The sequence below is a fragment of the Aspergillus aculeatinus genome, assembly GCF_003184765.1.
Source record: "Aspergillus aculeatinus CBS 121060 unplaced genomic scaffold BO66scaffold_74, whole genome shotgun sequence".
Lineage (NCBI taxonomy): Eukaryota > Fungi > Ascomycota > Eurotiomycetes > Eurotiales > Aspergillaceae > Aspergillus > Aspergillus aculeatinus.
This window is the reverse complement of record NW_020291543.1, coordinates 12897-37470: the sequence shown is the minus strand read 5'-3', so window position 1 is coordinate 37470 and position 24574 is coordinate 12897. Positions and strand designations below refer to the sequence as shown.

Below are 24574 nucleotides of genomic sequence, written 5' to 3'. Positions count from 1 at the left end.
ATGGCCGCGGCTGCGCCGGACCGCTCTATAAAGTCGTTGTCATGACACCAGCTTTGGAATCGATCTTTTGCCCTTCCCCACTCATCTGAGATACATAGTATCTGCTATAGCATGAGACTCAAGGCAGCACAATGATCCATTCTAGGAAGCGAAGCCGCGCACTTCAACCTGGGGACAGAGAAACCAAGAAAGCAAAACGCCAATCAGACGCGGCTACAGCCACTGTATGCGAGGAGATCATTGACCTGACGCTAAATGATACTGATGACGGCAACGATACACGGGGTTGCGCCGCGAGCGCGCCAATAGCAGAAGCAACGACTGCAATATCAGACGACAGAAGTGACCCCGATCGCTCAGCTTCTTCGAGCCTAGTGATAAATTTGACTGATATTTGTTTCGGAATGGTAAGAGGCGCGTGACTGCTGTGAATATCCTAACAACCGCTGGCTGACAGACCCTCCGAAGCTCACTATGCGAGCGACGGCCTCTGATGACGGACGCCTTCCAGAGATGTGTACGGCGGCAAATTTATCCTTTCAGGGCGACCTGGTTCGAATCCACTTGGAAGGGGTGGAGAGGAACGTGGCTATTCTTGTCTGCAAGCCGCTGCCGCTCCTGCTGAGCCGGTTTGCCATCACGCTGCAGGCGACGATCTGTGGTCGAGCACCAAAGGCCAATAATGAGAAGGTGAAACACTCAAAAGGCAAAACTGCTAGCAGCCCAAGTATGAGGACGGGCGTCAGGTTCTACTCACTTCGGATACTCCTCTATGGTTCGATTTCCGAAAAGGAGCGAGTAGGAGAATTCCTAGCCGCGGAGGCCATGTTTTTGCAACATCCCCATGCATCCGAGATCAAGTGCGGCGTGCGATATCTGAATCCCCAGTACCTACTCCCACCGGGTAGTGAGACTATGCCGTCGCCCGATCAGCTCTCGATCTCGACATGCTGTGTGGGCCGTGAAAGGCCAGGGCCGGATGTACTGAATGATGAGGAGAAGAACGCGATCTATCGGGTTTTCAATACTACCAACGCTCCAGGGGATATAAAAATAGACATTGAACCTAGTCCCCGGCTTACCACAGCTTTGAAGAGGTCTGATGTCATTTTTCGCGTTTCTTCTCTTTACTCTTCATTCTCATTTTCTCTCTTTGGACACACTATAAGCTTATATCATCGCTAACATATAACACAACAGGCACCAAGTTGAGGCCCTAGTTATGATGATCGAGAAAGAGGAAGGGATCTTTGAGGGCGCACAGTTTCCCTCCATGTGGTTACCCTTTAGGGGGCCTGACGGCAAGTTCCGGTAAGAAATAGGAACCCAATGCAGCTTCCATAATCAAGGCATTGACTGCCAAAGATATCAGAATATTGTTACCAAGCTGTTCGAACTTGAACGTCCAGTTTCTGTCCGCGGTGGGATTTTGGCAGATGTAATTTCTCCCCTAGCTCTTTGTGCCCGATATGCTTCTGACTACATACAGGAAATGGGATTGGGGAAGACACTGTCAAGTCTTGCGCTCATTTGCCACTCACTGGACCGGCGGGAACAGGCTGCCCCACCTAGTATACCACGAGGAACACTGGTCGTTACTCCCAAGTCAAGTATGCTACAGTCAGGGCTCAGAAAATGCCCGAAGTCTCGCAAGAAGCATGGCTGACTCACAACAGCAATACACGGATGGGAATCACAAATCGCGCGGTACGGTCCCTTCCCTGATTCTTGACCCTCTTGCGTTCGAAAATGGAACAAACCCTGAGATAACTATTTTAAGCCATATCTGCCCGAAGCGAATCAAGTGGATGACCTACCATGGCAGCGATCGTCACCAATGGCATAGTACGCTAGGCGCATACGACGTTGTTCTAATGACCTATGATACGTTGAGAGCCGAGGAAGGAAAAAAAGATTCATTGCTCGAACACAGATGGGAAAGAGTCATTCTCGACGAAGGTATGCAGCCCCAGAGACCTGGCTCCCGTGACCGTGGTTGTTGGGCTTTCCCATTGACCTGCATTACTTCTGGTCTTTTCAAACTATAGCCCATAGGATACGAAACCCATTCTCAAAGACCTTCCATGCAGTCCATTCTTTACACGCCCGATACCGATGGTGTCTCACGGGAACGCCCATTCAAAACCGCCTGGAGGATTACGGTGCGCTGCTAAGCTTTATCAGGGTTCCTCCCTTCGAATCCGCCAATGCCTTCAAAGATTTGGTCATAGGTCCGGTTTTGAGCAAGCGGAAAGACAGCCTCGACCTCTTGAAAAAGGTGGTAAGTGCAACGTGCCTGCGACGAACAAAGCTGGACTATACGGCCACTCTCTGCTTGCCCCGAAAGAGCGAGCGCATCGAGCGAGTGCAGATGGAGCGTGAGGATCGGGAAATCTATGAGTTCTTCAAGCGCTTCTCCTATCTCCAGGCCGCGAAGGCCACGCCGACGAGTACAGGAGGGGCCCAGATTCTCGTACTCATCGCTCTGCTGCGGTTGATTTGCAATCACGGCGCGGCGCTGCTGCCGGAAGCGGCTCTTAAAGTATGGCGTGAACGAGATGACACATCCTTCGCCTGGAAAGCACTCGAAGCTGAGACGAGACAATGCGCGGTATGTATCCAGTCTGTCCCAGAATCCCGCTCCGATGGGTCCCAGATGGAGGAATTGGGCTGTGGTCACTGCATCTGCGAGGCTTGCGCAGCGGGCGTAAGCAAGACGCTGTGCCCTAAATGCGAAGCTACCCCTGAACCCAGCCCGTTTACGAAGGCGTCATCGCCGTTGCGGACGAGCGTTACCAACACTCTCGCCATGGAATACAAACCATCCGCTAAGGTCAAGGCTCTACTGCACAATATCACTCAACGTCGGGGCCTAGGCAATAGCACCACTGCTGCCATGAAATTGTAGGAGACGAAAGCATTCTCCCCTTATGTTCCCATTTTCTAGTCTCAGGCGTGGGCAGGATTGCTAAATGGTCTTTCACCCAGCAGTGTCGTCTTCAGTCATTGGACCAAGATGCTCGACCTCATCGCTACTGCCCTATATAGGAAGGGCCTCTCATTCTGTCGAATCGATGGACGATCTACCCTACTTCAACGAAAAGAAGCGCTAGAAGTGTTTGGCAGCGATCCTGAATGCAACATCATGCTTGCCAGTATTGGAGCGGCGGGTGAAGGGTCTGTTCTCGGACATATTTTCTTTTTTCTCCCTCTACCAAACCCACACTCAGATTGCTCATTGGCTCCTATCTTTTTCTCAAAATAGGATTGACCTCACAGTGGCGAACTCAATTCACATCGTGGAGCCCCACTGGAACCCGATGGCCGAAGCGCAAGCCATTGATCGCGTGCACCGCATCGGGCAAAAACGTGATGTGGAAGTGGTCAGGTACATAGTGCGCGAGTCGATCGAATCGGTGAGAAAAGTGGCCAATATTCTCACCCCGCCCCCCGATGCTACCCAAACGTCCAACCTCTTCCTGTGTCTACATGTGCCAAGCCTTCATTTTCGAGTCATTTCAGCATGTGAGAAGATTTGACACTAACATTCAAGTCTTCACTCTCTTTTAACAGTATGTTCAATGGGTTCAACGGGATAAACTTCGCTTGATCAACATTGTGCTTTCACCTTCAGACCGATGTACAAAGAATACCACGCAGGAACGGTGGAAAGTGAGTATTCCATTTCTCATCTTGTCTTTGGTTTACCACTCTTACTGTGCTACCTTCCGAGCAAAGAGATTAATGTATTATTTCATGGCTAGGCATTGCTCGAATACCTGGAATAGGTTACTTATATCCGGTCTGCAAGTATTTTTGTACATCGCAACAGTTGATTATTAGTCAGCTTTTACTGTAAAATAATTGGTCATTGTGCTTCTGAAGGCAGCTAATGATTCATGTTTACTGAACGCTGCAGCCATCCTCCATGCATGTCAAAGTCTGAAGGGAGGTGTACCAAAAATTAAATCTTGAGCGTATATGGATCCTGAAGGTTCCTCTTATCCTGCCAGATTTATCTCGAGCTGCAATCGGCGTAAGTGCCCTGGGGATTTAGGATACCAAATGGATGGAAATTCTATACCGAAATCTTGTTATGTGAATGAGAAAAGCGTCTTCGACTAAAATTGACCCCCGTAATTCTCCTTCAGCACAGTGAAGTGCAAATATATGAATCCTTTCGAAGTCTGCCGGCTATGTCACGACAAATGCACCATTTAGCCCTCCAAAAAGTGTTCACGGCCGTGTGCTACTATATCAAGCAAGCTGTCTGGGTGCTGCATACTCACCGCTTAAAGAACTCGGATTCCTGCAGCTCCCTTTACCACACTACTGATGTCAAAGAATATTGGACATACCACCACATGGTGTAGAAAAAGGCTTTTTCGTCGGCTCAGCTGGAAATAAGTCACACGCCAGGACTTTAGTAGTTGGGTAGCTGACCACCAGCGAGTCCCTTCCGTTGTATGTCTTTGTTTTTGATCTTATTTGTTGTTGTCCTTTGACTCAAAGCGCCCAGAGAAATACTATCATCTTCTGTAGATCTGGATCTTCGGGATAGCCTTGCTCCAAATACCTACAAATTGACTCCCCTTCCAGCACTGTGCGTGGGGTCATCCACCACACTCCCAGTCCCCTAATCTTCGCATACCAGCAGGCCAGTAACAACAATGCCCGAGGATCTTTCGCGAGCAACAGCAGCTTGAAGTTGGACGACATGGTGCTGAGAAATGTGACGAAGCTCAGGATAGTCAGCAAAGGAGGTCGATCACCGAACAGCGCCCACGCAACGTTGACGGCGACGCTACGGTATACCGCTTCAGAGTCCGACGACTGTTTTCCCGTGCCCAGATCAAAGAGCCGCAGAAACGAGGCGGGAACCCCTTGAAGAGGCGCCGGGGGTGGAGCAGGCCGATTCATGATCGGATTGTTTTCCACCGGTGCTAGAGCTGCTGAGATACTGTCTCGCGGAGCGGAGGGCATCTGGCGCCAGACTTCGTCTTTCCCTCGCGCAATCCTTAACCAAGTGGGACCGCTGACGAGATTCGGGGATAACGGCCAAGCCTCTTCTGGACTCGACGCATCGACGTGGCAGAAGACTAGTAGCCACAACAGCATGGACGTGCTGAGCAAGGCGGCTTTGTCACCAGGTTGAGGGCTCTGCGACAGTTTCCGATTGAAGCCAAACAGGGCTCGATCCCAGTGATAGAATTCCGCCCAGTCGGGGGTTAATCGGAAGGGTGTTGTTGTGTGACGCTGGTACATATAAGCTACCGTCGTGATGGCATGCTTGAGGAATGGTGTCTGGGGTGCATCAGTGGGTGATTGATAAAGTATCACTTATCACTGCCTGCTTTTAAAAAAGGCAAAAGGAAAAAGAAAAGAAGAGAAGAGAAAAGAAACGAAGGACGGAAGGGAAGAGCAAGGGAATCAAAATGATGAGCCTACCATCTGTGCCAGTTCGACCACCTGAGTTTGATATACATCCAGCCGTTTGCCATAGCTCATGGTCGGGGCGATTTGTAGTTGGAATTGGTTCATCAGCCGATCGGTCGGGCAAAGCCAAGAAGATAATCCAATCGAGGGCGAGGGCGGAGCAAAAACATGCTCGATGACGGGTTGTAGGGGCTGCGTTTTAGTCTGAGTAAAGCTAAAACTACAGGAGACACCGTAAGCCTGGCATTGCCGACACATGGGTTTGATTTCGTCGCACTGCCATACCAGCATATAGGCGGCAAATTAGCCACTGCAGTCCAGCAGAGAAGGGACACCCACCTTCACCCGTCGAAGCTTGCAGTTTTTACAGCCCCATCTTGATCGCTGTCTAGCACGAGCTGGACCCATGGCCCCAAGACCCAATCTTGTTAAAGCTGTTGTTGGGAAGAGACGAGATTGTAGATGAGTGACATCAAGGTTGTTCTCAGCCTCGCGGGGCATCGCTCTGGATCCAAGCGGGGATGCATGGCGGATGCCGGATTTTCCGGGTTTAAGCGCGGCGGATGGCGCTAGACCTCTTTTCGGTTACAGACCGTTTTGATTGGCTCGATGGTCAATACAGCTTCATTGTCGGGATCGATCAGGTCCATGATCTAATGACGTGGAAACTACTATGTCTGTGATTATATCGAGTATAAGAGCAGGTGCAAGCCCCAAGGGTAGTCGTACAGACACTCTGCTCGTTCAGTCAGTTTCTTTTTGACCCCTAACATTAATCCACTGACTGTACTTTGGCCTACCTTGCAACACTGCGGGTCGCCATCGGGATATATATCCGCGCTTGAACTTCCACCTTCAAAATGCCACCCAACCAAGCAGCTTGGCTGGTCCGTTCCAAGGCTTCTCCCTTTGAAGTCCGATCCGCTCCCTACACACGACCCCGGGAAGGGGAGATTGCTATACGGACTCACGCCGTGGCCATCAATCCCATCGATTGGACTATCCAAGGCCAAGGTACCACCCTGATGTACCAATGGCTATCTTACCCGACCATCTTGGGCACTGATGTAGCCGGAGAGGTGGTTGAGGTCGGACTGAATGTCACCACATTCCGGGTTGGTGACCGTGCTTTCGGCAAAGCATGCGGCACCGACGAAGAGATCAATTCTCACACCCAAGGGGGCTTCCAACTCTATGTCATCCTCGCGGCACATATGGCCTGTCCCATTCCCGATCCACTATCGTATGAGCAAGCTGCAGTGCTACCCCTGGGAGTCTCTACCGCCGCATGTGGACTGTTTGAACCCGACCAGCTCAACCTCAAGCCCCCATGCGCTCGCCCTGAGCTCACCGGCCAGACTGTCATCATTTGGGGCGGGGCTAGCAGTGTCGGTACCTGCGCAATTCAACTCGCTCGGGCTGCAGGATACCGAGTTTTCGCAACCGCCTCACCCAAAAACTTCGAGCTGGTGAGACAGTTAGGCGCCAGTCGGGTGTTCGACTACCGGAGCCAGACGGTCATACCAGACATGATTGCCGCCTGTCAGGGCGAGACTGTGGCGGGAGCACTGACTGTAGGGGCCAATGGAGCAGATTGCTGTTTTGATATTCTCGCTCAATGCACCGGGCCCCGATTCATCTCCATGGCTGCCTATCCAGTGCCACAGCCGCCTCCGGCGCATCTCACGGTTCCTCGTACGGCGCTCGCATTCATGGTCGGAAATTCGAAGTACTGGTACAAATCCCGCATGCGAGGAATCAAGTACAAATACATCTTTGCCAGCACGCTATATCACAATGGGGTGGGGGCTATGGTTTTCCAGCAGTACCTGCCGCAGGCTTTGGCCGAGGGTCGGTTTCGGCCAGCGCCCGAGCCGATCGTTTATGGCAGGGGTCTGGCCGACATTCAAGGGGCAGTGGACTTTCACAAGTTGGGAGTGTCGGCGCAGAAGGTGGTTGTACTCTTGGATGACTGATATTGTTCCTGCCTCGGGTTTGTCGTGGAACAATTTGTTTTCAAAAAAGAAAGGAAAAAAAAAAAAAAAAAAAAAAGAGGTCGGCGAACTAGGTAGCCCCATCTGAGCCATTATTTCAGCAATCACTTTTGTATTGGCACTGGCACATAAAGTTGAGAAAGTTTGGCATGATATAATTGCTCTTTCTGATCAACCGTGTTGAAGCTTCACTCATTGTTTTCCACTCACTATGCATTCTGGGTCTAACGCTGAAATGTGGACCAGGTTGGGCTACGTGTCGAAAGACTGGTTGTTAAGTGGGTGGTTGCAAAGGGTCCTAGGCTGTATAATTTCAGACTCTTCTTCGCACTGTATGCGCAACCTGGACCTGCTTTCGACTCATGCCTAGTAGACCGTGCAATGTACAGATTCTAAAACCCGAGCTGGTAGAAAACCTCGTCTGATCTAGAGAAACAGTAATGTCTGGCCGAGTGCTAGCCAGCCGTGACTGGGAATATCCACTCCGAAGAGCCCTATGGCTTTTTGATTAAACAGTGACTCAGAGTGACTTTCTGGATAGTGACTGTTGGAAAGACAGGGGGAAAGTTGGGTTGGAGAGTCGAGGAGAAACGCGAGGGGCGCCAGAGGGGATTCTATATCATATTGCAGTAAGGGAACAAGCACTAGTCGTGCATCGGCTGTCCTCGGTTCTGTCATTGAGCATCGGAGGAAATGATTTATTGGCCACTGCCGGGGACAGTCCTAGACAGTGGTGTTTGTTCCCGCGGCTCCCAGCAACGGTTCCCTCTCCCTCCCCAACTTGCTCTGTACCTCCGGTTTCTGGCCAACCATCCGCCAATACAGCGCCCAGACCAAAGACAAGAATTGCACTCCCGCGAACACCCCATTGTTCACAACCGGGTATCCATACAGAAAATACCAACCTAAGCCCAGCGGGTCCCAGGTCTCGGCATATACTACCCGGAAGACCCACGATATCGCGACAAGACCAAACACGACGGCCTGAACCGCAAGTCCCGTTAGACTCAGCGCCGTGTCGTGTGCATGGTTTCGACTCTGTGCTGCCTGGAGGAACCAGGAAAAGCCCCCGATGAAAGTAGCCATGGGGGTAAGGAGCACGGCATGATAGAAAATGAACATCTCGCGCAGGTCTTGGCGGGGCCAGCTCTTAGTCTCTGGTGTGAGACCCAATATGTCGATGAGCTCCGGGATCAGCGAGACCAGGAGGGCAAGAATGTAGAGATTGCGATACGGGCCTGTGTCGGAGCCCGGCCGTCGGAGGCGAACGCATAGTATGAAGCTGATCGTCTCTGGTTTAGTGGGCGTGGTACAAGCACCCATAGCGGACACTTACAGGATAAGAAAAAGAGCCCATGTTACGAGGTTTTGAACGAAGTTTAGCCAGTCCCCAGCGCTGAGAGGATCGTGCTTGAAAGTTCCAGCAGCAGCCTCAGGGACATTGATGGAGAGGTAGACTTCTTTCGTGAGCTCTTCAGTCACGACCAGGAGATTAGCAAGCACATAGCCAAGAGATATTCCCGTGCTGCTCTTCTTGGACCAGAGAGCATGAAGCTGAGGAGCGAAGGAGAGGATCGTGAGGACGATTAGAATACTTAAGAAGGTTAGTGCTGTGGGGGCATAGTAGAGGCTAGGTAGAGAATGCGCACACTCTGAGAGAATCAGACGCCTCTGGAAAAGAATCGTCCAGTGGTTGCATCATCTTAACTGGCAAAAGTCGCTGGTTCCTGAAAGGTGGTGGGTGATGGATGATGGATGGTGGATGTTGAGAGGGGAATTGCGGCTGAGGATGCTAGTCTAGCCACAAGCGACTAACTAGTCACTTGGCTACCTTGACAGTGTACGCGTACTACATACAGTATATTACATGTACTGTACTGGACGGACGGACAGCCGAGTTCACTGAGCTGGTGTCCAAGGCCACGAATTCATGTACAGAACATACTTAATTGCGTTATTTGTGCGAAGTCTGCCAATATGGGATCTGCGGCACTGTTTAGAAAGCACTCTGAGTACATAGACGTCAAATATGCTACCGCCTACGCTGAAGCTACGGAATTTCCAGGGGCAAGAGCAAGATCGGTTTTGCGAGCGACAATTTGCAGTGGGTTCCATGCCAGACCATGGTCGACACCACGTTGACTAGAGAATTCCCGCGCCAGATCCTCCAGCCACCCGTGCTCCTCGTCCTTGCCTTGTGCCAGATTAGATTGCAGGATGCCCAGCACTCCACTGAGATAATTGTGATAGTACTGACCCCGAACGGTGTCAGTCCACGAGCCCAGCGTCGCTTCGGTAACGTCGAAACCGTGCTTTCGAAGCGTATCTGGCAACGTTTTGACCCAGCTGTCCGTCAGTCAATAAATGCTTGTCAGGGAGCGCTCATACCAAGCCACAGACACGCGATTTCTCTTTCATGCGAGAGCAAAGCCACATACCTTGGATCGAGATGCTGTTCCTCCAGAAAATGCGAGTACACATGCTCTAAGCGTTGCATAGGCTTAGATAACACCCCGCTCGTGTCACGATCAACCTCCTCCCATTGAAGGTAGCCCCCAGGCTCTGTATGCATCTCTATCAGCCCATGAGATCTGCATTTGTTTCAACGGCAACTTCACATACTCAACAAGGCCTCAGCGAGCCGGATCAATTTGCCCGGGCAATTGTTCCGCACCACGCAGGCCCATAAACGTAGGTGCACCACGTCGAAGGCGGCGAGCATGTCTTCCGGGATCTGATCGGACATGAGGTCCAGAGTGTTCAATTCCACGTTCTGTGGAAGCGTCGAGCGGGGTGGGAAAGCATCAGACGAAACATCGTAGCCGACAATCTCGACTTTCTCCGTATCTATCGATCGGCTAAGCTCGAGGCACCAGATGCTAGATGCGATATGACCGTCAGAGCTTCGGGAGCATTAGCGGAGGGACGAGGGCATACCCTGTTCCCGTGCCGAGATCGGCGACCCTCAGACCCGGCCTCCGGGGAACCAAGGGGCTCAGAACGTGACCCGTCTGGAGTTTCCATAGTAGGTGCTGCTCATTGAGTCTGATGGATAACCTCATCAGTGCAAGCGATTGTGGGGGAAGACGGACTCTTGCAACTCCTTACCTCACACTCTCATGCAAAGTCCGATCTAGGATATACCCATCAAGGGAAGTAATTGGAGCCATTGCGGTGGTACGATGCCGTGACCCACGGCCTCCCGTCAACTGACACTCTGCGAAGCCCCAAGCCGGCAGAATCAGTTCATGGCTACTGGGTATGGATTTATAGAAATGAAAGGTGGGTACTAGTTTCGTAGTCGTCATTCGCCCGGCAAGGCACGGACCGTGCATCATCAGGAATTCTACTCCTCAATCCCCGCTGGCTTCCCGGCCGATCGCTCCATCGTACCCTCCATGAACCGACTTGAAGCCTGACTGCTCTTTGCTAGTATGGCCTCACAAACGATCATCGAAGTTATGATAAAAGTGCTGACGTGAAGACCGGACCCAGTCAAGACATTGCAGAAGAGGGGTGAGTCATGCAGGTCGGCTGGCATGCGCCCGGAGCGCTGCAAACCAGGAAGACAATCCCGGGGCTATCGAAAACACCATGAGATACAGCGTGGGCGAATAAGATGTCGAACATAGGGATGTGATGGGAAGAGAAAAACTTCTTTTGGGAGATAGTCACTTCTTCAGGCCGAACATGCAGCCGGTGGGAGTAGCTCACAAAATTCTTCATGCACGCCGCCGTTTTGGGAATGATTGATCTCAGTCACGGGTCGGAAACCACGAGTGAAGATTGGAACGCATTCTTTAACCCGCGATACAGATTGGGACTTAAGGGATAATGTAAGGTACAGTACCTAGTATACTGCACGTGATGGATGCCATCTTCGAGGAATTCAAGATTGTGCCCAGAGAATCAATCGAGATTTCCATGCCTCCAACAAGAATGATGTCTCTCACGACTAGCCATTGAGTGACGTATGCTACATATCTCATATTGCCACATGATGAGTATATCTGTATATAACTTTCAGGGCATCTGCAGAATTGAAATAAGTGATCATGGCCTGGATGCAAACAAGCATTCTATCTGACCTGGAATCATGTTGAAAAAAATGCTGTATGTACATTCAATCGAGGTCGGAGCTGTATCCGACAGGGTGCAGCGACTGGCATTTCTTGCTGCCTGCTCTCTCGGGATCGCATTTGTGTCATGCTACGTCCTTGCTCCTCTTGTTCGATCCCTCCGATCTCCCCTCCGCAAGCTCCCAGGACCATGGTATGCTCCACTGACGACATTGCACCTTCGATACGCCTTCGCCAGGGGTACTATCTGGAAGCTTGTCGAGTCCAAGCACAGACAATATGGACCGGTCTTTCGGTACGGTCCTCGACAAATATGGATCTCGGACAAAGATGCCTTGCGAACTATTCTCCAAAAGGTGGACCTTCCCAAGATACAAATGTACGCGGAGATCTCTCGTGATGCGCACAGCCCAGGCCTGTTTGGGGAAGTGTAGGTTGACCCACACTTCCCTCTCCTCTTGCCCTCTAATGGACTTCGGCTAGGAGACCGGATCCCCATAAAACCCTCAAGCGCTTCTTATCACCCAGATTTACGGTTGCGCATGTTGACAAACAGACCCACCTGTTTGAGAAGTGTATCGGGGATCTAATTGCAAAATACTACCAGCTCACCAAGGCTAAGGCAAAGACAGATGTAGTCGTGACAGACTTGATGATGGATTTGCATGGCGTGGCGCTTGACATGTGAGTTGTTCTGTCCTTGCAAGAGAAGGCTGAAGTTGATGTCTTGCTTTCAGCATGGGAGAGTGTTCCTTTGGCCGAGGTTTTGGGCAAACACTCCCAGTCGAAGAAGAGTACTTAGGAATGGAGGACCGCATCTGGCTACAGATCCCCCACTCCATCTTCCATGGCATGACTCAGAGGTATAAGGTAGAGGCCTCCAGATCCTCCAATTTCTGTTGTTACTAGTGACTCTAACCCAATCATCGAGGCTGTAGATGGTCTACATCAAGCGATGGTTACGAGGGCTCGGGATAAAGCTGCACTTTGACTGGCCTGCTGATATGATTCGGGTAAGTATCAATACAGCTTCGTCTCCTCCAATATATACCCCAAAGGCTTACATCGACTTTCCCCGAAAAGGCCATCGATGCTATCGTCAGGGAACGCTCCGACTCCAAAGACCACTCTCGAACAGATTTACTTCAACATTTTCTCGACAGTGGTACCCGACCAGATTCGTCCGCACCAATGAACACTCGGGATATCATCGACCAGGTGTCAGAGATTCTCCCAGCCGGGTCAGAGACCACTTCTGGAACGATTGCATGTCTCTTTCTCGAACTCCTACACAATCCCGACAAGAAAGCCAAGTTACTGGATTCACTCCCGGTACTTACTGCCACTGATCCAATTATCAACAGCAAGACGGTGCGGACAGAGCCCGAATTTCGCTATCTGAATGCCTGCATCAAAGAGACGCTGCGATTGCACCCTATTGCGAGCGAGATGGGTCGCAAAACTGGCACGGATTGGTATGAACTTGCGGGATACTCCATCCCGCCGGGCACCGTCGTCTCTGCTAGCTACAGGCATCTGCATCGTAACCCAGAGTTCTGGCCCGAGCCATTGAAGTTCTGGCCGGAACGATGGTTAGAAGATGAGAACGCCCGTGACGGTGCTCCAGAGCCCGAGTAAGTATCCGACTCGTGGGAGTGAGCCCCGTGTATGGTCACTAACAGGTATGCAAGTATAAGTGCCTATTATCCATTTTCTGCGGGCCAGCACTCGTGCATTGGAATCAAGTGAGTAGTTGAACAGGTACCCGCCTACCGTACAACCGCTAATGGTAGTAGCTTCGCGAGGGCCGAGATGCGCATGGTCGCTGCAAACGTTTTCGCCCGGTTCGATCTCGAAGATATCATGAACCAGCACCTTGATTTCCGGCAATACATCACAATGCAGTTGGAGAACGGCTCGCACAAAGTGGTATTGAAGCAGCGGTTCTAGCCTGGTTTCTGCAAGAAAATCCGGGCCGACATCCCACGGGTGTTGGATATCAGGTTGCTATGGTAAAATGGGGCACAAAGGTCCCAGTCTTCTGCTAGATCAAATTTAATGGCAAATGGATGTACTATCAGTTCTCCGAATCCAAGTCTCTAGGGATTGGGCAGTTTGGTTTCCTTGAAAATTTGATATGATTACAGTACACTACTCGAAATAAAGCCTGCACTTTATAACACGCCGAGCTCATGTTCATTTGACTTTATACCTCGCGGTTGCAAACTCAGGCAGGGGGCTATGCGTTCGTAAGCTGGATAAACCCTTTATCCTTGTTTATATCATCGCAAAATCTTTGCAGCAAAGGAGATACTCGACGTATGCCCAGTAGAACTGATCTCCACAACAGCAAGGACTAAGCGATGATCACTTACCCCCGTATCTATTTGCGACCCACCCATCCAAATATAGGTCCAATACCCCGGGCCATACTTCTGATATTCAAAAGGAATTCAGTGATGCACACCCTGGATTAGTAGCACAGTGTACCCGAGATATGAAAAATACTTTATCTTCAGAATGTCGTGTCACCCAGCAGTTGTGCGCAGTAAGGTCTCGACCGCCTTTAGTGGATTTCCTGGATGGCTGCAACGTGTTTAATCTCTGAGAAGTAAGGATATCGAGAACGTAACCAGCCATCTAACCGGACGCACGCAGGAAGGAAGCCAACCAACGGTACGCTTCTTCAACCATGCGATCGAGAGCCGGTCCGCCTGCCCCGAGGTCAAACAGATGCAACCCATCCGCGGGTAGGGCAATCTCCGTCGCGATCCCCTGCTCTCGCAGCGCCTCGTGCATCCTCAGCGCCTGTGTTCACGGAACCAGCTGATCACTCTTTCCATGGAGAAGATAGATCGGAGAAAGATGCTTGCCCGCAGAGGCAGCCGCATAGGGGCTGAACTGCCGAATCCGATCCGTGGGCGGCGGCGGGGCGAAGAGAATGGAATTGATCGCCTCCTCGGTGTTGGGAATCGCACTGCGAGGTGGCAGTCCGTTGGCAAAGATCTGAAGGGTCTGCCCATGACGAAGCATATGCGTGTAGATCCGCGCGCGGGGGCTGCGGGCGGCCAGCGCGTATGCGGTGACGATGTCCTCGTGGTTGAAATCGTGGCCGCTTATCTATGGAAGTTCAAGAGTGGTCAGCAGGTTTCTCGGAGCTATCTATCAGGCACAGGGATGCACCGGCTGAGATTGGACGTCGTCGAGGATAGTAGGATCGCCGTCCTTGCGTGAGGCTTGCGCCGGAAGCTCGCGGGGCGTGGTGAAGTCTAGTCCAGGTCAATATGCTCTTTTCTGCCCCCCTTTCTCTGCCCGTTTCTAGAATCGAGTACTCACATGGGTCTTCGAAGTCGGTGGGACAGTAGAAAGAAACAATGGCTTCGGGAGGTCGATATCCTGGAATATCCCATGCTTGGCCGAGCAAAAGCGCAAGGGTGCCTCCAGAGGACCAGCCGATGACTCCCACACGATCGCCATCCAGGCACAGACCACGGTGTTTGAGTGTAAGTTGCGGCAGTTGCGTGCGCACCCACTGCAGGGCCTCCCGCGTGTCGGTCATCGGCCCATCAAGGATGTTTACCTCAGGACAAAGACGAAAGTCGACGCTCACCAGGACGATTCCTTGGCTGAGGAGGAATTGGATCTGATCTTGGGGAACATGCTTTCTTGACAGCATGACGTTTGCACCACCGTGCAGGAGAAGAGCTGGGGCCGGGGTGGCGTGTAGCCTGGCTGTTTGCCTAGGCCAACCCGGGTAGGAGACAGTGGAATTCCCATCAGCACGCGGGTCTAGGACGAGAGGACTTACCCATAGAATAATTGTACGCAGGCCCCAGCTGAAGCCTGGGAGGGTAGTAGATATCCGCCGAGAGATGCGGCTTGCCGGTCTTCCAAACCAGGGTTTCACAATCCACCTCACAAGGGGGGCAATAAGTTGGAATTTGGTCGCACTCCAAGGCGAATCCGCAGATCAGTCGAACAGTCTGCGCTTCCGGGCTGGGCCCGTCACTTATCATAACCTGCTGAAATCCTGCACCGCGCATAGCATTGTTCCACGTGGCGGGGGACCCCAACGCGTACGAACGCCCGTCGTCGAACAGCCACCAGCCTTCCAGCAGACCGAAGATCAAATCCATAAAGAACAGCCGCCGGGTAATCTCATTCAGGCAGATCAGTCCGTCGGGTCGCAGCATCTGACGCGCGTTCGAGAGCGATACCTGGAGGTTACGTGTGGCATGTAAACAGTTGGTGGACACAATGAGGTCGAATCGCCCCAGAAGGTCAGGCTTCGGGGGCTGCTCGACATTGACGACCAGAAACTGCATCGAGTCGTGGTAGGCCTTGAACCGACGTTGGGCGGTCTCTACCATTGAGCTCGAGATGTCAGTGAAGCAATACTGGAATGGGACGCCGGAGTCGGATAACGTATCGAGCAAGGGGACAGTAGATGCACCGGTTCCAGCGCCGAGCTCGAGGATGCGGATGGGACGGGGTGAGCCCGGGCTCATCACCAGCTCCTTGACAAATTGGCACAACAGCTCGTTTGTACTGCGGAACATGGGGGCGTCACCGTAAAATTCAGTCAACAGCTGCCGGTTCTTGGGGCTGCCAAACAGTCGCTGTAAAGGGTCAATGCGGCCAGAGATTAGACCAGCTAGATCTGTGCCCGTCAGATGAAGGAGCTCATGCTCGAAACGGTGCTGCGGATGCTTCTCCATTATCTCTCTTCAAACAGTGAAGACGATGAGGGCATGATGACATTCCTGTCGGAGCGAATGTACTCGGTGCGGCCAACCGCATCGATGACACCTGCATGCTGTAGGATCTCATACAGAGCAAGCTTGAGCTTAACGTGCCCCGATCTCACCTGGATGGAGGGCACGCCACGTCCAGGTTCCATCGTACGCACATCACAGCCGATCTGGGCAAAGGCATCAAGGACGTAGGCAACGGTTAGTTGAAACTGCAAGGGGTGCACGTTATCCCAATACCCAAGCCAACCATTTTGCCTCGCTAGCCCCGGAAAGCTGCTCTGTATATGATTGAACGTGATCTGTGGTTTCCAAGCCCCATGCCGAGGACTCGCTTGTGACTTGTCCTCGGGGATAATAACCCGTCTGGCTGACAGCGACTGCCCAGGACCTAGTTGAATCTGGTCACCTCCTAGGCGGGCACACAAGTCGGAAAACGTGGTGGCAGGTTGGATTTGTACTTTGGCGTTGGAGCAGCAGAACTCTTTCTCGATGTCTCCCACGAACTCCTGAAAGAGCAACGAGTCAACACCCAAATCGGTCAGCGTGGCTGCCGGCTCAGTGAGCTCAAGCGGGCCCAGATGCGCCTCTAATAGTCGCTGCAATCGATCGGCTACGGAAGCTCGCGCCTCGGAGTGTGTTTCAGAACAAGAGGAGGTTTCCTCGCTGTGGGGAAAGCTCTCCGAGCGCGAAAGTGATGGTGTGCGAGACAGCGGCGACGGCGGAGCAACCTGGGCTCGCACACAGCGGTATAGAGTCTCCAGGGATGTCTGCACGCCAATGTTGCTGGCAGCAATGTCCACATTGTATATTTCCTTGATCTTCTGTCGCAGTTCGTTGATCCCAAACGAGTCTACACCAATGCTCTGGAGGGTGGTGGTGGCTGATAGCCCATTGAGGGGGTCGTTGACCAGATCGCCCAGGATCCTATTGACCCGTGCCCCAACATCGACGGTCAGATCGGGTGGAGATGCTTCGTCCGGCACACCGGGCCCTCCGACTCGTTCCTCGTGCTCGGCCTTTGGTGACCTCGTCATGGTGGGGCTGGGGGCTGCTGCCAACCTCGAGGCAAGGGCTTTCTCAAGCGATCCAGCTGGGGAGTGACGGAACTCAACCCCATAGACAGTTAGGGCCAGCTGACCGGTCTCAAGGATGAAGGCCAGGATGTCGTACTCTATCGACGTGGCATCCTGCCTGATTGTCCGCGCCACCACCTGCCAGCCTGCATGGCAGGACTCCCAGGAGAGTTGAGGACTGGGTTGGATGCACCTCGCCCGTGCGCAGAGGTAGATTCCCATTTCTCGAGTCTGACTGGGACTGCGGAAGAGGTTGGTATGTGCCCCAGCTACTTGTAACAAACCCTCCAACACCACGGGCGGGATCAGCTCCGAGTCAGGGAGAAGGGGAGAATCTCGAGACAATTGAAGGTGAGCTCTGGCATACTGAGGGGCCCAATGCCAGCGCCGGATGAGCTTATAGACCTTCCCATAGGTCACCACTGGTGCCAATAAACGGTAGAGAACATCCCCGCCTATATCACAGGTCTGGTCACTAGGCTGATTGTGTGCCATGATGGACTGACAGGTGGAATCTAGAGTGATCAAGTCGGAGGTCCGCTGCACGAGATCATCGTCGTTTTCGGCAAAGCGAATGCGCCCTGTTGCACTGCGCATGTCCGGCTCCACGTAGAAGGTGAAATCTCACAAGGGCGGAGTCCTCCCATTTTGTCGTTGCATGGTCAGCTTGAGCTTCTTGCCATTGTTTCGGCCAAGCGGCCTGGAAATCTGGAGACCCTCCACGACCCCAATTTGTGCCTACAATCCGTTTTGCGCGGGTGAAATGAGCCGCGCTGCGCGCATCACAATCTCGACATAGAGCGAGGCGGGACAAACGCCCGTACCGGAGACGGCATGTTGATCAACCAGTAAAGCCCATTCAGGAGCTCGGGGGTCAATTCTCAGCCTCCAATCTTTCCCCGTCTTGTGATCTTGATAGCGTTCCAGGCTCACCAGCTGGACTTTCTCCTCTGTCGGAGATCGAGGCTTCGATGCCGTGGTTGACTCCTTCCACCCAAGCCAGTGTCGGTATTTCGTGAACGAGTACATTGGCGGAGTCAGGAGCCTGCATCCGCGACTCGCAGAACCTTGGAAAGACCAGAAACCCACATTCTGCCCGTCCTCCCAGAGGCCTCTGGTTATGTCACCCAAAGATTGCGGATTTGAGGCGCGTCCTGGGAGGAAAGTGTGATGCTTGCGCATCTCCTCCGGGACGGCGGCAGATGCCATCTGGACCGCCACAGAGCCCAAGTCGGCTTCCAGCCATGCACAGGGACCAAGCTCACTCACTATCCTATCAACTGCAGCTTGAAAGTAGACCGGCTCTCGTGTTTGTTGGCAAATAAGGTCTGGCGTGGGTAGATCCCAACGCTGACTGTCCGAACAGGGCTCGAGATGGACTCGCGGCGGGAGGAAAGTCAGCTCAGAGGCGAGAGTGTGAAGATCCTCCAGAACGGGCTCTGTTAACCAGCTATGATAACCGTGCGTGACGTTCAGACGCTTGTGCCGAATCTGCTGCCGCTGCATGTCGTCCACCGCGTTCTGGATTGATGCCTCGGGCCCGGCGACAATGTAGCTGTTGGGCCCATTGTAACAGGCGATCTCCAGATCGTTGTACTGTAACAGAGCCCTATGCACCTCAGGGTATGTTGCTTGTACTGCAAGCATCGCCCCTTTATCGTCCGACCATTCAGTCTCGATCAATCATGCTCGCCCAATGATCAGTTTCAGTCCGTCCTGCAGTGACAATGCACCCGAGGCGCACAACGCAACTAGTTGGCCGATTGAGTGCCCCAGCATTCGCGCAACCTGAAGGCCACTATCAATCCATGCTCGCGCACATGCATATTGGATGGCAAACTTCCTGGCGTGGAGGGTAGCCAGCTCGTGGCATGAAATGTCCTCGAAGATCGCCGGATACAGTGACATCCCACCTACAGCACTGGTGGCACGAGCACATTCATCAAGATGATGCCGGAACTGACTGCAGGTCTCGTAAAGGATTCGGTCCACAGACGCGGTGGTGCCTGTCTGCCCAGAGAACAGGAAGACCACGGGTTTGGTACTCTTAGGCCGACCGAGTGACTCTAACGCGACCGGATTCCCCACAGTCTGAAGTTTCTGTATCAATTCAGGCAGTGTTTGGACCGTCGCTGACCACTGATACCGGAGTTGAAGGTTCATTTTGCCTGCCAGGCTGAATGCAACCTCTTGAATACTTCCTCCAGCCGTCGCTCCCGAATCCTGAAGCCATTGCTTGACTGCCTTGCAATTTCGTTCTAGAGCGTCTGCACTGTGAGCGGTAATACATACCGGATACGTCGCCACCCTTGTGTCCGGGTCACCGGCCTCATGAGTGGGAGGCTCCTTGACAATCATCGCTGTGATATTCCCTGCCGCACCAAAATTGTTCAAACAGGCCACCATGGGCTGTGCCTGCCACGGTTGCATCTGGTGTGGAACCATGATGTGATCCCGCGACTGGTCGATCTCCGAATGAAGCCGTTGACATTGGCCTGAGGTGGGATTTGGCGATGCTGCATCATAAGGATCACTTTGATCAGGCCTACTACTCCGGACGCCCCCTCCGTGTGCCCGATATTGGCCTTGACAGAGGTGAGGCACATGGGGGCCGCCTCACGACTGGGCCCAGCGAACACCTCAACAATTGCCTGATATTCGGGGATATCACCGACCCGGGTCCCGGCTGCGTGGGCCTCCACATAGCTGACCTCGTGCGATTCCATCGCCGCCGCTGTGAGCAGACGTCTATATAAGGCCCGGTGGGCTGCCGGATCTGGGGTGGTAATGGGGACCTCGTTGCTGATCTGTCGGACAGACGATGCACAGATGACCCCAAGGATGGGATCACCGACCTGCTGAGCGAAGTCCAAGCGTTTCAAGAAGACGAGGCCGACTTCTTCCCCACGCGAGTACCCATCCGCTTCGGCATCAAAGGGAGCCGCCCTACCGGTTGGGCTGAGAATGACCCCGCTAGATTCTGATAGAGGTACGGGCTTGTCATCACCTCGACCCCCCCCGCAAGGGCAGCCGTGCAGTTGCCCAAAAGAAGGTCCTTGCAGGCGGCATCAATGGCGACCCGGGAGGAGGAGCACGCGGTATCGAGGGTCATGGAGGGCCCGGTCCAGTTGAAGAAATGACTGATGCGACCGCTGCGAAAGGCCCGGAGACTGCCAAGCGCAGCGAAGGCACTCGGCGGATGAGCCGCCAGATTGTCGTTGTAGTCCGATCCAAAGCCCCCGATATAACAACCCACGTTGGTCTCGGGCTGGGTGCCGGGCCGGAAGTAGTGGGAGCTCTCCAGGGCATGGTAGGTGGCTTCTAAGAGGAGGCGCTGCGCCGTGTCCATAGTGGCCGCCTCTCGACTCGATCGGCCGAAGAATCGGTGGTCAAAGGTGTCGACCTCGTCGAGGAAATTGACATGGACCGTAGACAAGCGGTCTCCACTCCGCCAGTGGGCTTTGAGTGGGAACCGGGTGTTGGGAGGCTCGCTAGCCATGCACTGTCCTGCCGCCAGGAGGCTCCAGAACTCCTTAGGGCTGCGGGCCCCCGGCAGCCGGCAGCTCATCCCCACTACGGCTATTGCATGGTCAGGGTACCCTTGGTTGGGTGGGGCTGTTGACTGTGACATCTCGATTTGGTCAATGCTGACGGAGTGTGCGGTGCTGGATCAGGGATGCCGTTCTGAAAAGGGACTCATTCCACATCGCCGTCTCCGCCTTCTTATCCTCGCAACCCAACAGTGGAAGAGAAAGAGAACCCGGACAGTGGGTTGACGTCAGACGTGATCTGGGAACCACACCGAATGTCGGGTTATTGAGGCACATCGCTACTTCAGACCAAAAGCAGGTTTTGATTTGGACGTTGGACCTCTTGCTCCTCATCACAGACACACAGCCAGCATCAAGTAATGATAAGAGCGCATAAAGTATAGCCCTGTAACTACCCACAACTAGTGGCTAGATTTGGGGGTGGGAACGGATCGAGTCTTGCACGTATTGCCACGCTGCAGAAGAAAGGTAGCGCCCGTGGCTGGATTACAATCAGATCTTCGTGGACGGGGCTGTTGAGCATTTTGGCAGAATGCGCTCGAGCCCCGCACTAGGCCAACCCCAGTCGTGCATGCCTACATCCATGATAATGCATCCATGCATGTTTCAGCCTGGAGCTGAGCCTGAGACTCCTACAGCCTGCCCGATTCGTCAAGTCTGTTCAGTCCCTCCAATTTGTCTCGCCATTCACGGATCCGCGCCCGTTCCCTGCGCCAGCCCTTCTTCCCATCGGGTGGGCACTTTTGCACGCGGCCTAGTTGCACGGTTCATGTCGATCCATACCAGAAGAATCTCACCTAATGATGTAGTCTACTGTAAATGGACAGGCCTGCCGGCCACTGCTACCCGCGGATCTGGAGAAGATCCCAGGTTTCTTCGTAGTTCCCTGTTTTCATACCTCTCACGATATGGTCTGGCGAAATGGACGGACAATGCGATGCGAGGTGCTGCACATTGGCAGCCGATAGAGGGAACCTGATATTCCCAAATCTTCCATCATGTAGTGAATCAGCCCCGAAGACCCCATTTGCAATCATGCCACGATTTTCTCGGTGGCGGAGGAAGGTTGGTTGGACACGCTCGCCCATCTAGCGACCCCATGAAACCTTTCGAGCCAACCAGAGCCAACCACATGAGCTGTGACAGCACGGCCACATCCTTCTCGTGAAGTTGTTCACCTCGCTGGATTCTTTCATCGACCTCAATGAGACTGCCGCATCGTGTTACAGAGACGCGGTAAGCTCATAGGGTGAGAACTGCTAGATTGGTTGTGGTTTGAGGAGGATGTGGAGAGATGTGCACACATAACTGGGGGCTGGCAGGAGCAGCATCACAGAACGAATCAGATTCGCCATCAAAACCTGGTTTTCTACTGCTGATCTCGCTTATCTCAAAATCTCAATCCAGCCAATCCATGCGAGGCCTGCCTCCTTTTCTTTTCCGGTCACGCGTCATGAGAAGATAAAATACAGCGCGAAGCTCCAATCAATGCTTGTCGTTCATCGAACAATTCCGGCGTAACGGTGTTCAAATCTAATATACGTTGGGTATCCATGCGAGGCCCTATGAAGGTCGAGACGTCAATGTCCGTGGACGCGGCGGTATCGGTGACAAGGCGTGCATGCGTCCGAGCTGTTTTAGGCCCGCATGCCTGCATGCCTGCTGGACACTTGGTGACCAAGTAAAAGGATGAATTCTGCATGATTGCTTTGCTAGCAAGCACGTTTCTAAGGCTCAGCGTCATCTTGCAGGCGGTCATGGCGCTACCCGCTGGGCTACGAAAGAAGGCTTAATTAAGGAATGCTATATCGATATTGATGAACCGACACCTGCAACCCAGAGAACACGAGCAGCAGGCCAAGGGCCAAGGTTCTGTCCCGGAACAAAACCAATAAAGAGACCTGGAAGTGTGTACCACCCCTATAGTCCCGATCTTAGCACATCTGCGCCACCAACTTGGTCAATCCAGCTTATCTCTTTGGTCCCCATACTCGACTCATTGAGGCAATCACCGAACCCCAACGAAACATTCATTCCTCGAAGTGTATTTCTTTGCCCTGGGTTCGCAGGCCAGGTTTCGTAAGGATTTGTAGCGGGACTTCAATTATGCTTTTGGGTGTTTCGATACGCCCTCATGTTCGTCTTAACCTAAATATCACACCGGGTACGTCGGAGAGGGTCGGTGCCGATAATCAAGGCATACTGCGCGATGATTGCACGCACAGGCAGAAATCGACATTGGTATTTGGCACTGTTCGAATTCGGCACAAGTGGTGATAATTCTTTCTCAAAAGGATTCCGTCCCATACCGTCTCTTCTAGATATATGATGCTCGCAGCCCTTCGCCTCTCCACAGAAATTCGGCAATCAACAATTACTCTGCCGAAGGATCAGTGATAACGGTAGTGTCCCCAGAACAATGATATTGTGGTAAAAGGCTCGGAAGGAGATAGTTTATTGCATGGATAGATTTGTCCTCCAGTGCGTTTCTGCGCGCGACTGCAGAGGGATATACACCGACCACAGAAAAATGACAGATGAGCCAGACTGCCTAGTAATTTTTGAATCAGGCCATAAGTTAACGCGCGGGGTAAATCACACATCGGTTTCTAGCGCCAGGAGCCGATAGTGAGCTGACCCGTGCTTGTCTCAGGCCTTATCGCCTGCAAATCAGATTATCAATCTTGTCAAGGCACGAATCGCATGCAGGGAAGGAAAAAGATCTCAGTTAAATAGGGGGCTAAGGTTGCACCCAGGTCAATGCCTTACGTAGGAGTTCTATTCATCCCACAGATGGAGCAGAAGTCACACCAGCTATTTCGGGAGATAAAGTGGGGTAACTTGGAACTCAGAGAGCGAGCCCTTGGCATCCTGGATCCACCGGGCGCGCGATTTTAATCGGTGGATAATGATGAATCATGCGCCCGCAAACGGATAGATGTTCTGGGTTCTGGAACACGCAAGATTTCCGGAGCGTCATATCTATGTCTTATTCGCCTCCACTCCAAGGGGCATGATTTTCTTTTGAAGCATAGGTGTAGAGTTGATTCAGAAAATGGAGAATGCTTAATATTAAAGTCCAAAAATAGGAGATTTACAAATCGAAACAATTGCACACTCCCGAAATACAGGCGCACGTCTGGGAGCAGCAGTTTTCAGGGTATTCGAAGATGCAAGGTTGGCCGACGGCGGTGCACTTCGGCGGGGCGGCGCACTTGACGGAAATGCTGGCGGGCTGACCGGCCAGCGGAACCGAGTAGGTGGTGGGGTTGCTGGTTCCGCCCGTGCCCGACCAGACCGCGGCGCTGTTGCCGGGCTTCGGCGTCGCGGTGAAAGTGAGCTTGCTCTTGCGCAAAGCCATGAAGGTTTTGGATCCGCTGTCGAAAGTGAAGGAGTCCCCGTAAATGTCGGCCGGAAACTTGACCGTCACGGAGCATCCTTCATTGGTGATGGTCAATTGGGCGCAAGCTACGCTCGCGACCGCATTGCCGATGAGGCCGTTGGCCGGGGTGTGGCTGCAAATGTCTCTTTTGTCAAGCACCGGCGAAGCGCTTGCTAGAGATGCGCCAAGGAGGTAGAGGAGGCTGCCTTTGAGCATTGTGATTGGGTCAGGGGGGTCGATGTGGAGCGATGGTTGAGGTCTGGGGATGGTGGTGCTGTATTGAGACTAGAATACCGATGTTCAAC

General features: G+C 52.9%; 8 protein-coding genes across 8 annotated transcripts; 3 read left to right on the top strand and 5 right to left on the bottom strand.

The window, feature by feature from the left end:
* Positions 1 to 131: 131 nt before the first annotated feature.
* BO66DRAFT_415654 (DEAD/DEAH box helicase) lies at positions 132 to 3788 on the top strand (the record flags this gene model as incomplete). The annotated part of the gene is made up of 12 exons (XM_025649547.1): positions 132 to 407; positions 469 to 1097; positions 1201 to 1311; positions 1366 to 1438; positions 1490 to 1610; positions 1677 to 1707; positions 1781 to 1959; positions 2049 to 2904; positions 2992 to 3177; positions 3266 to 3416; positions 3574 to 3672; positions 3765 to 3788. 12 exons carry the CDS (start codon positions 132 to 134, stop codon positions 3786 to 3788), a joined length of 2736 nt encoding a protein of 911 aa, XP_025498563.1.
* Positions 3789 to 4135: 347 nt separating this feature from the next.
* Positions 4136 to 5891, bottom strand: BO66DRAFT_475557 (Zn(II)2Cys6 transcription factor domain-containing protein). Its single transcript, XM_025653247.1, has 3 exons — positions 5776 to 5891; positions 5449 to 5712; positions 4136 to 5304 (listed from the first exon to the last, which is right to left on the bottom strand). Exons 1-3 carry the CDS (start codon positions 5842 to 5844, stop codon positions 4507 to 4509), a joined length of 1131 nt encoding a protein of 376 aa, XP_025498562.1. The 5' UTR covers positions 5845 to 5891; the 3' UTR covers positions 4136 to 4506.
* Positions 5892 to 6281: 390 nt separating this feature from the next.
* Positions 6282 to 7412, top strand: BO66DRAFT_463537 (zinc-binding alcohol dehydrogenase family protein; the record flags this gene model as incomplete). Its single annotated transcript, XM_025652409.1, has 1 exon — positions 6282 to 7412. A coding segment is annotated over one exon (1131 nt), but the record flags the coding sequence as incomplete, so codon positions are not given.
* Positions 7413 to 8153: 741 nt separating this feature from the next.
* On the bottom strand, positions 8154 to 9023 carry BO66DRAFT_335533 (uncharacterized protein; the record flags this gene model as incomplete). Its single annotated transcript, XM_025644246.1, has 2 exons — positions 8154 to 8712; positions 8767 to 9023. Coding segments are annotated over 2 exons (816 nt in total), but the record flags the coding sequence as incomplete, so codon positions are not given.
* Positions 9024 to 9469: 446 nt separating this feature from the next.
* BO66DRAFT_384912 (S-adenosyl-L-methionine-dependent methyltransferase) lies at positions 9470 to 10492 on the bottom strand (the record flags this gene model as incomplete). Its single annotated transcript, XM_025646111.1, has 4 exons — positions 9470 to 9776; positions 9869 to 9992; positions 10053 to 10309; positions 10368 to 10492. 4 exons carry the CDS (start codon positions 10490 to 10492, stop codon positions 9470 to 9472), a joined length of 813 nt encoding a protein of 270 aa, XP_025498559.1.
* A 1046-nt stretch (positions 10493 to 11538) lies between these two features.
* On the top strand, positions 11539 to 13459 carry BO66DRAFT_443665 (cytochrome P450; the record flags this gene model as incomplete). Its single annotated transcript, XM_025651525.1, has 7 exons — positions 11539 to 11939; positions 11993 to 12193; positions 12247 to 12379; positions 12448 to 12522; positions 12593 to 13143; positions 13201 to 13254; positions 13306 to 13459. 7 exons carry the CDS (start codon positions 11539 to 11541, stop codon positions 13457 to 13459), a joined length of 1569 nt encoding a protein of 522 aa, XP_025498558.1.
* Positions 13460 to 13896: 437 nt separating this feature from the next.
* Positions 13897 to 21041, bottom strand: BO66DRAFT_463515 (ketoacyl-synt-domain-containing protein). Its single transcript, XM_025652408.1, has 10 exons — positions 20287 to 21041; positions 19957 to 20191; positions 19629 to 19921; positions 19081 to 19580; positions 18079 to 18945; positions 16377 to 17925; positions 15318 to 16209; positions 14846 to 15214; positions 14693 to 14778; positions 13897 to 14629 (listed from the first exon to the last, which is right to left on the bottom strand). The coding sequence occupies exons 1-10, from the start codon at positions 20965 to 20967 to the stop codon at positions 14324 to 14326; spliced, it is 5778 nt and encodes a 1925-aa protein (XP_025498557.1). The 5' UTR covers positions 20968 to 21041; the 3' UTR covers positions 13897 to 14323.
* Positions 21042 to 23869: 2828 nt separating this feature from the next.
* BO66DRAFT_432479 (uncharacterized protein) lies at positions 23870 to 24520 on the bottom strand (the record flags this gene model as incomplete). The annotated part of the gene is made up of 2 exons (XM_025650646.1): positions 24006 to 24520; positions 23870 to 23908 (listed from the first exon to the last, which is right to left on the bottom strand). Exons 1-2 carry the CDS (start codon positions 24483 to 24485, stop codon positions 23870 to 23872), a joined length of 519 nt encoding a protein of 172 aa, XP_025498556.1. The 5' UTR covers positions 24486 to 24520.
* Positions 24521 to 24574: the final 54 nt, after the last annotated feature.

Excerpts from the sequence above, each read along its gene's own strand:
- BO66DRAFT_475557 (XM_025653247.1), bottom strand. The coding sequence starts at position 5,844 with ATGGGTCCAGCTCGTGCTAGACAGCGATCAAGATGGGGCTGTAAAAAC. Across the intron at positions 5,713-5,775 it reads GCAAGCTTCGACGGGTGAAG|TGCGACGAAATCAAACCCAT; the intron begins GTGGGTGTCCCT and ends CTGGTATGGCAG. Across the intron at positions 5,305-5,448 it reads TGGTCGAACTGGCACAGATG|ACACCATTCCTCAAGCATGC; the intron begins GTAGGCTCATCA and ends GATGCACCCCAG.
- BO66DRAFT_463515 (XM_025652408.1), bottom strand. The coding sequence starts at position 20,967 with ATGTCACAGTCAACAGCCCCACCCAACCAAGGGTACCCTGACCATGCA. Across the intron at positions 16,210-16,376 it reads GTGGCGTGCCCTCCATCCAG|CACCGTTTCGAGCATGAGCT; the intron begins GTGAGATCGGGG and ends AAGCATCCGCAG. Across the intron at positions 15,215-15,317 it reads TGCGTACAATTATTCTATGG|CTCTTCTCCTGCACGGTGGT; the intron begins GTAAGTCCTCTC and ends CCCCGGCCCCAG.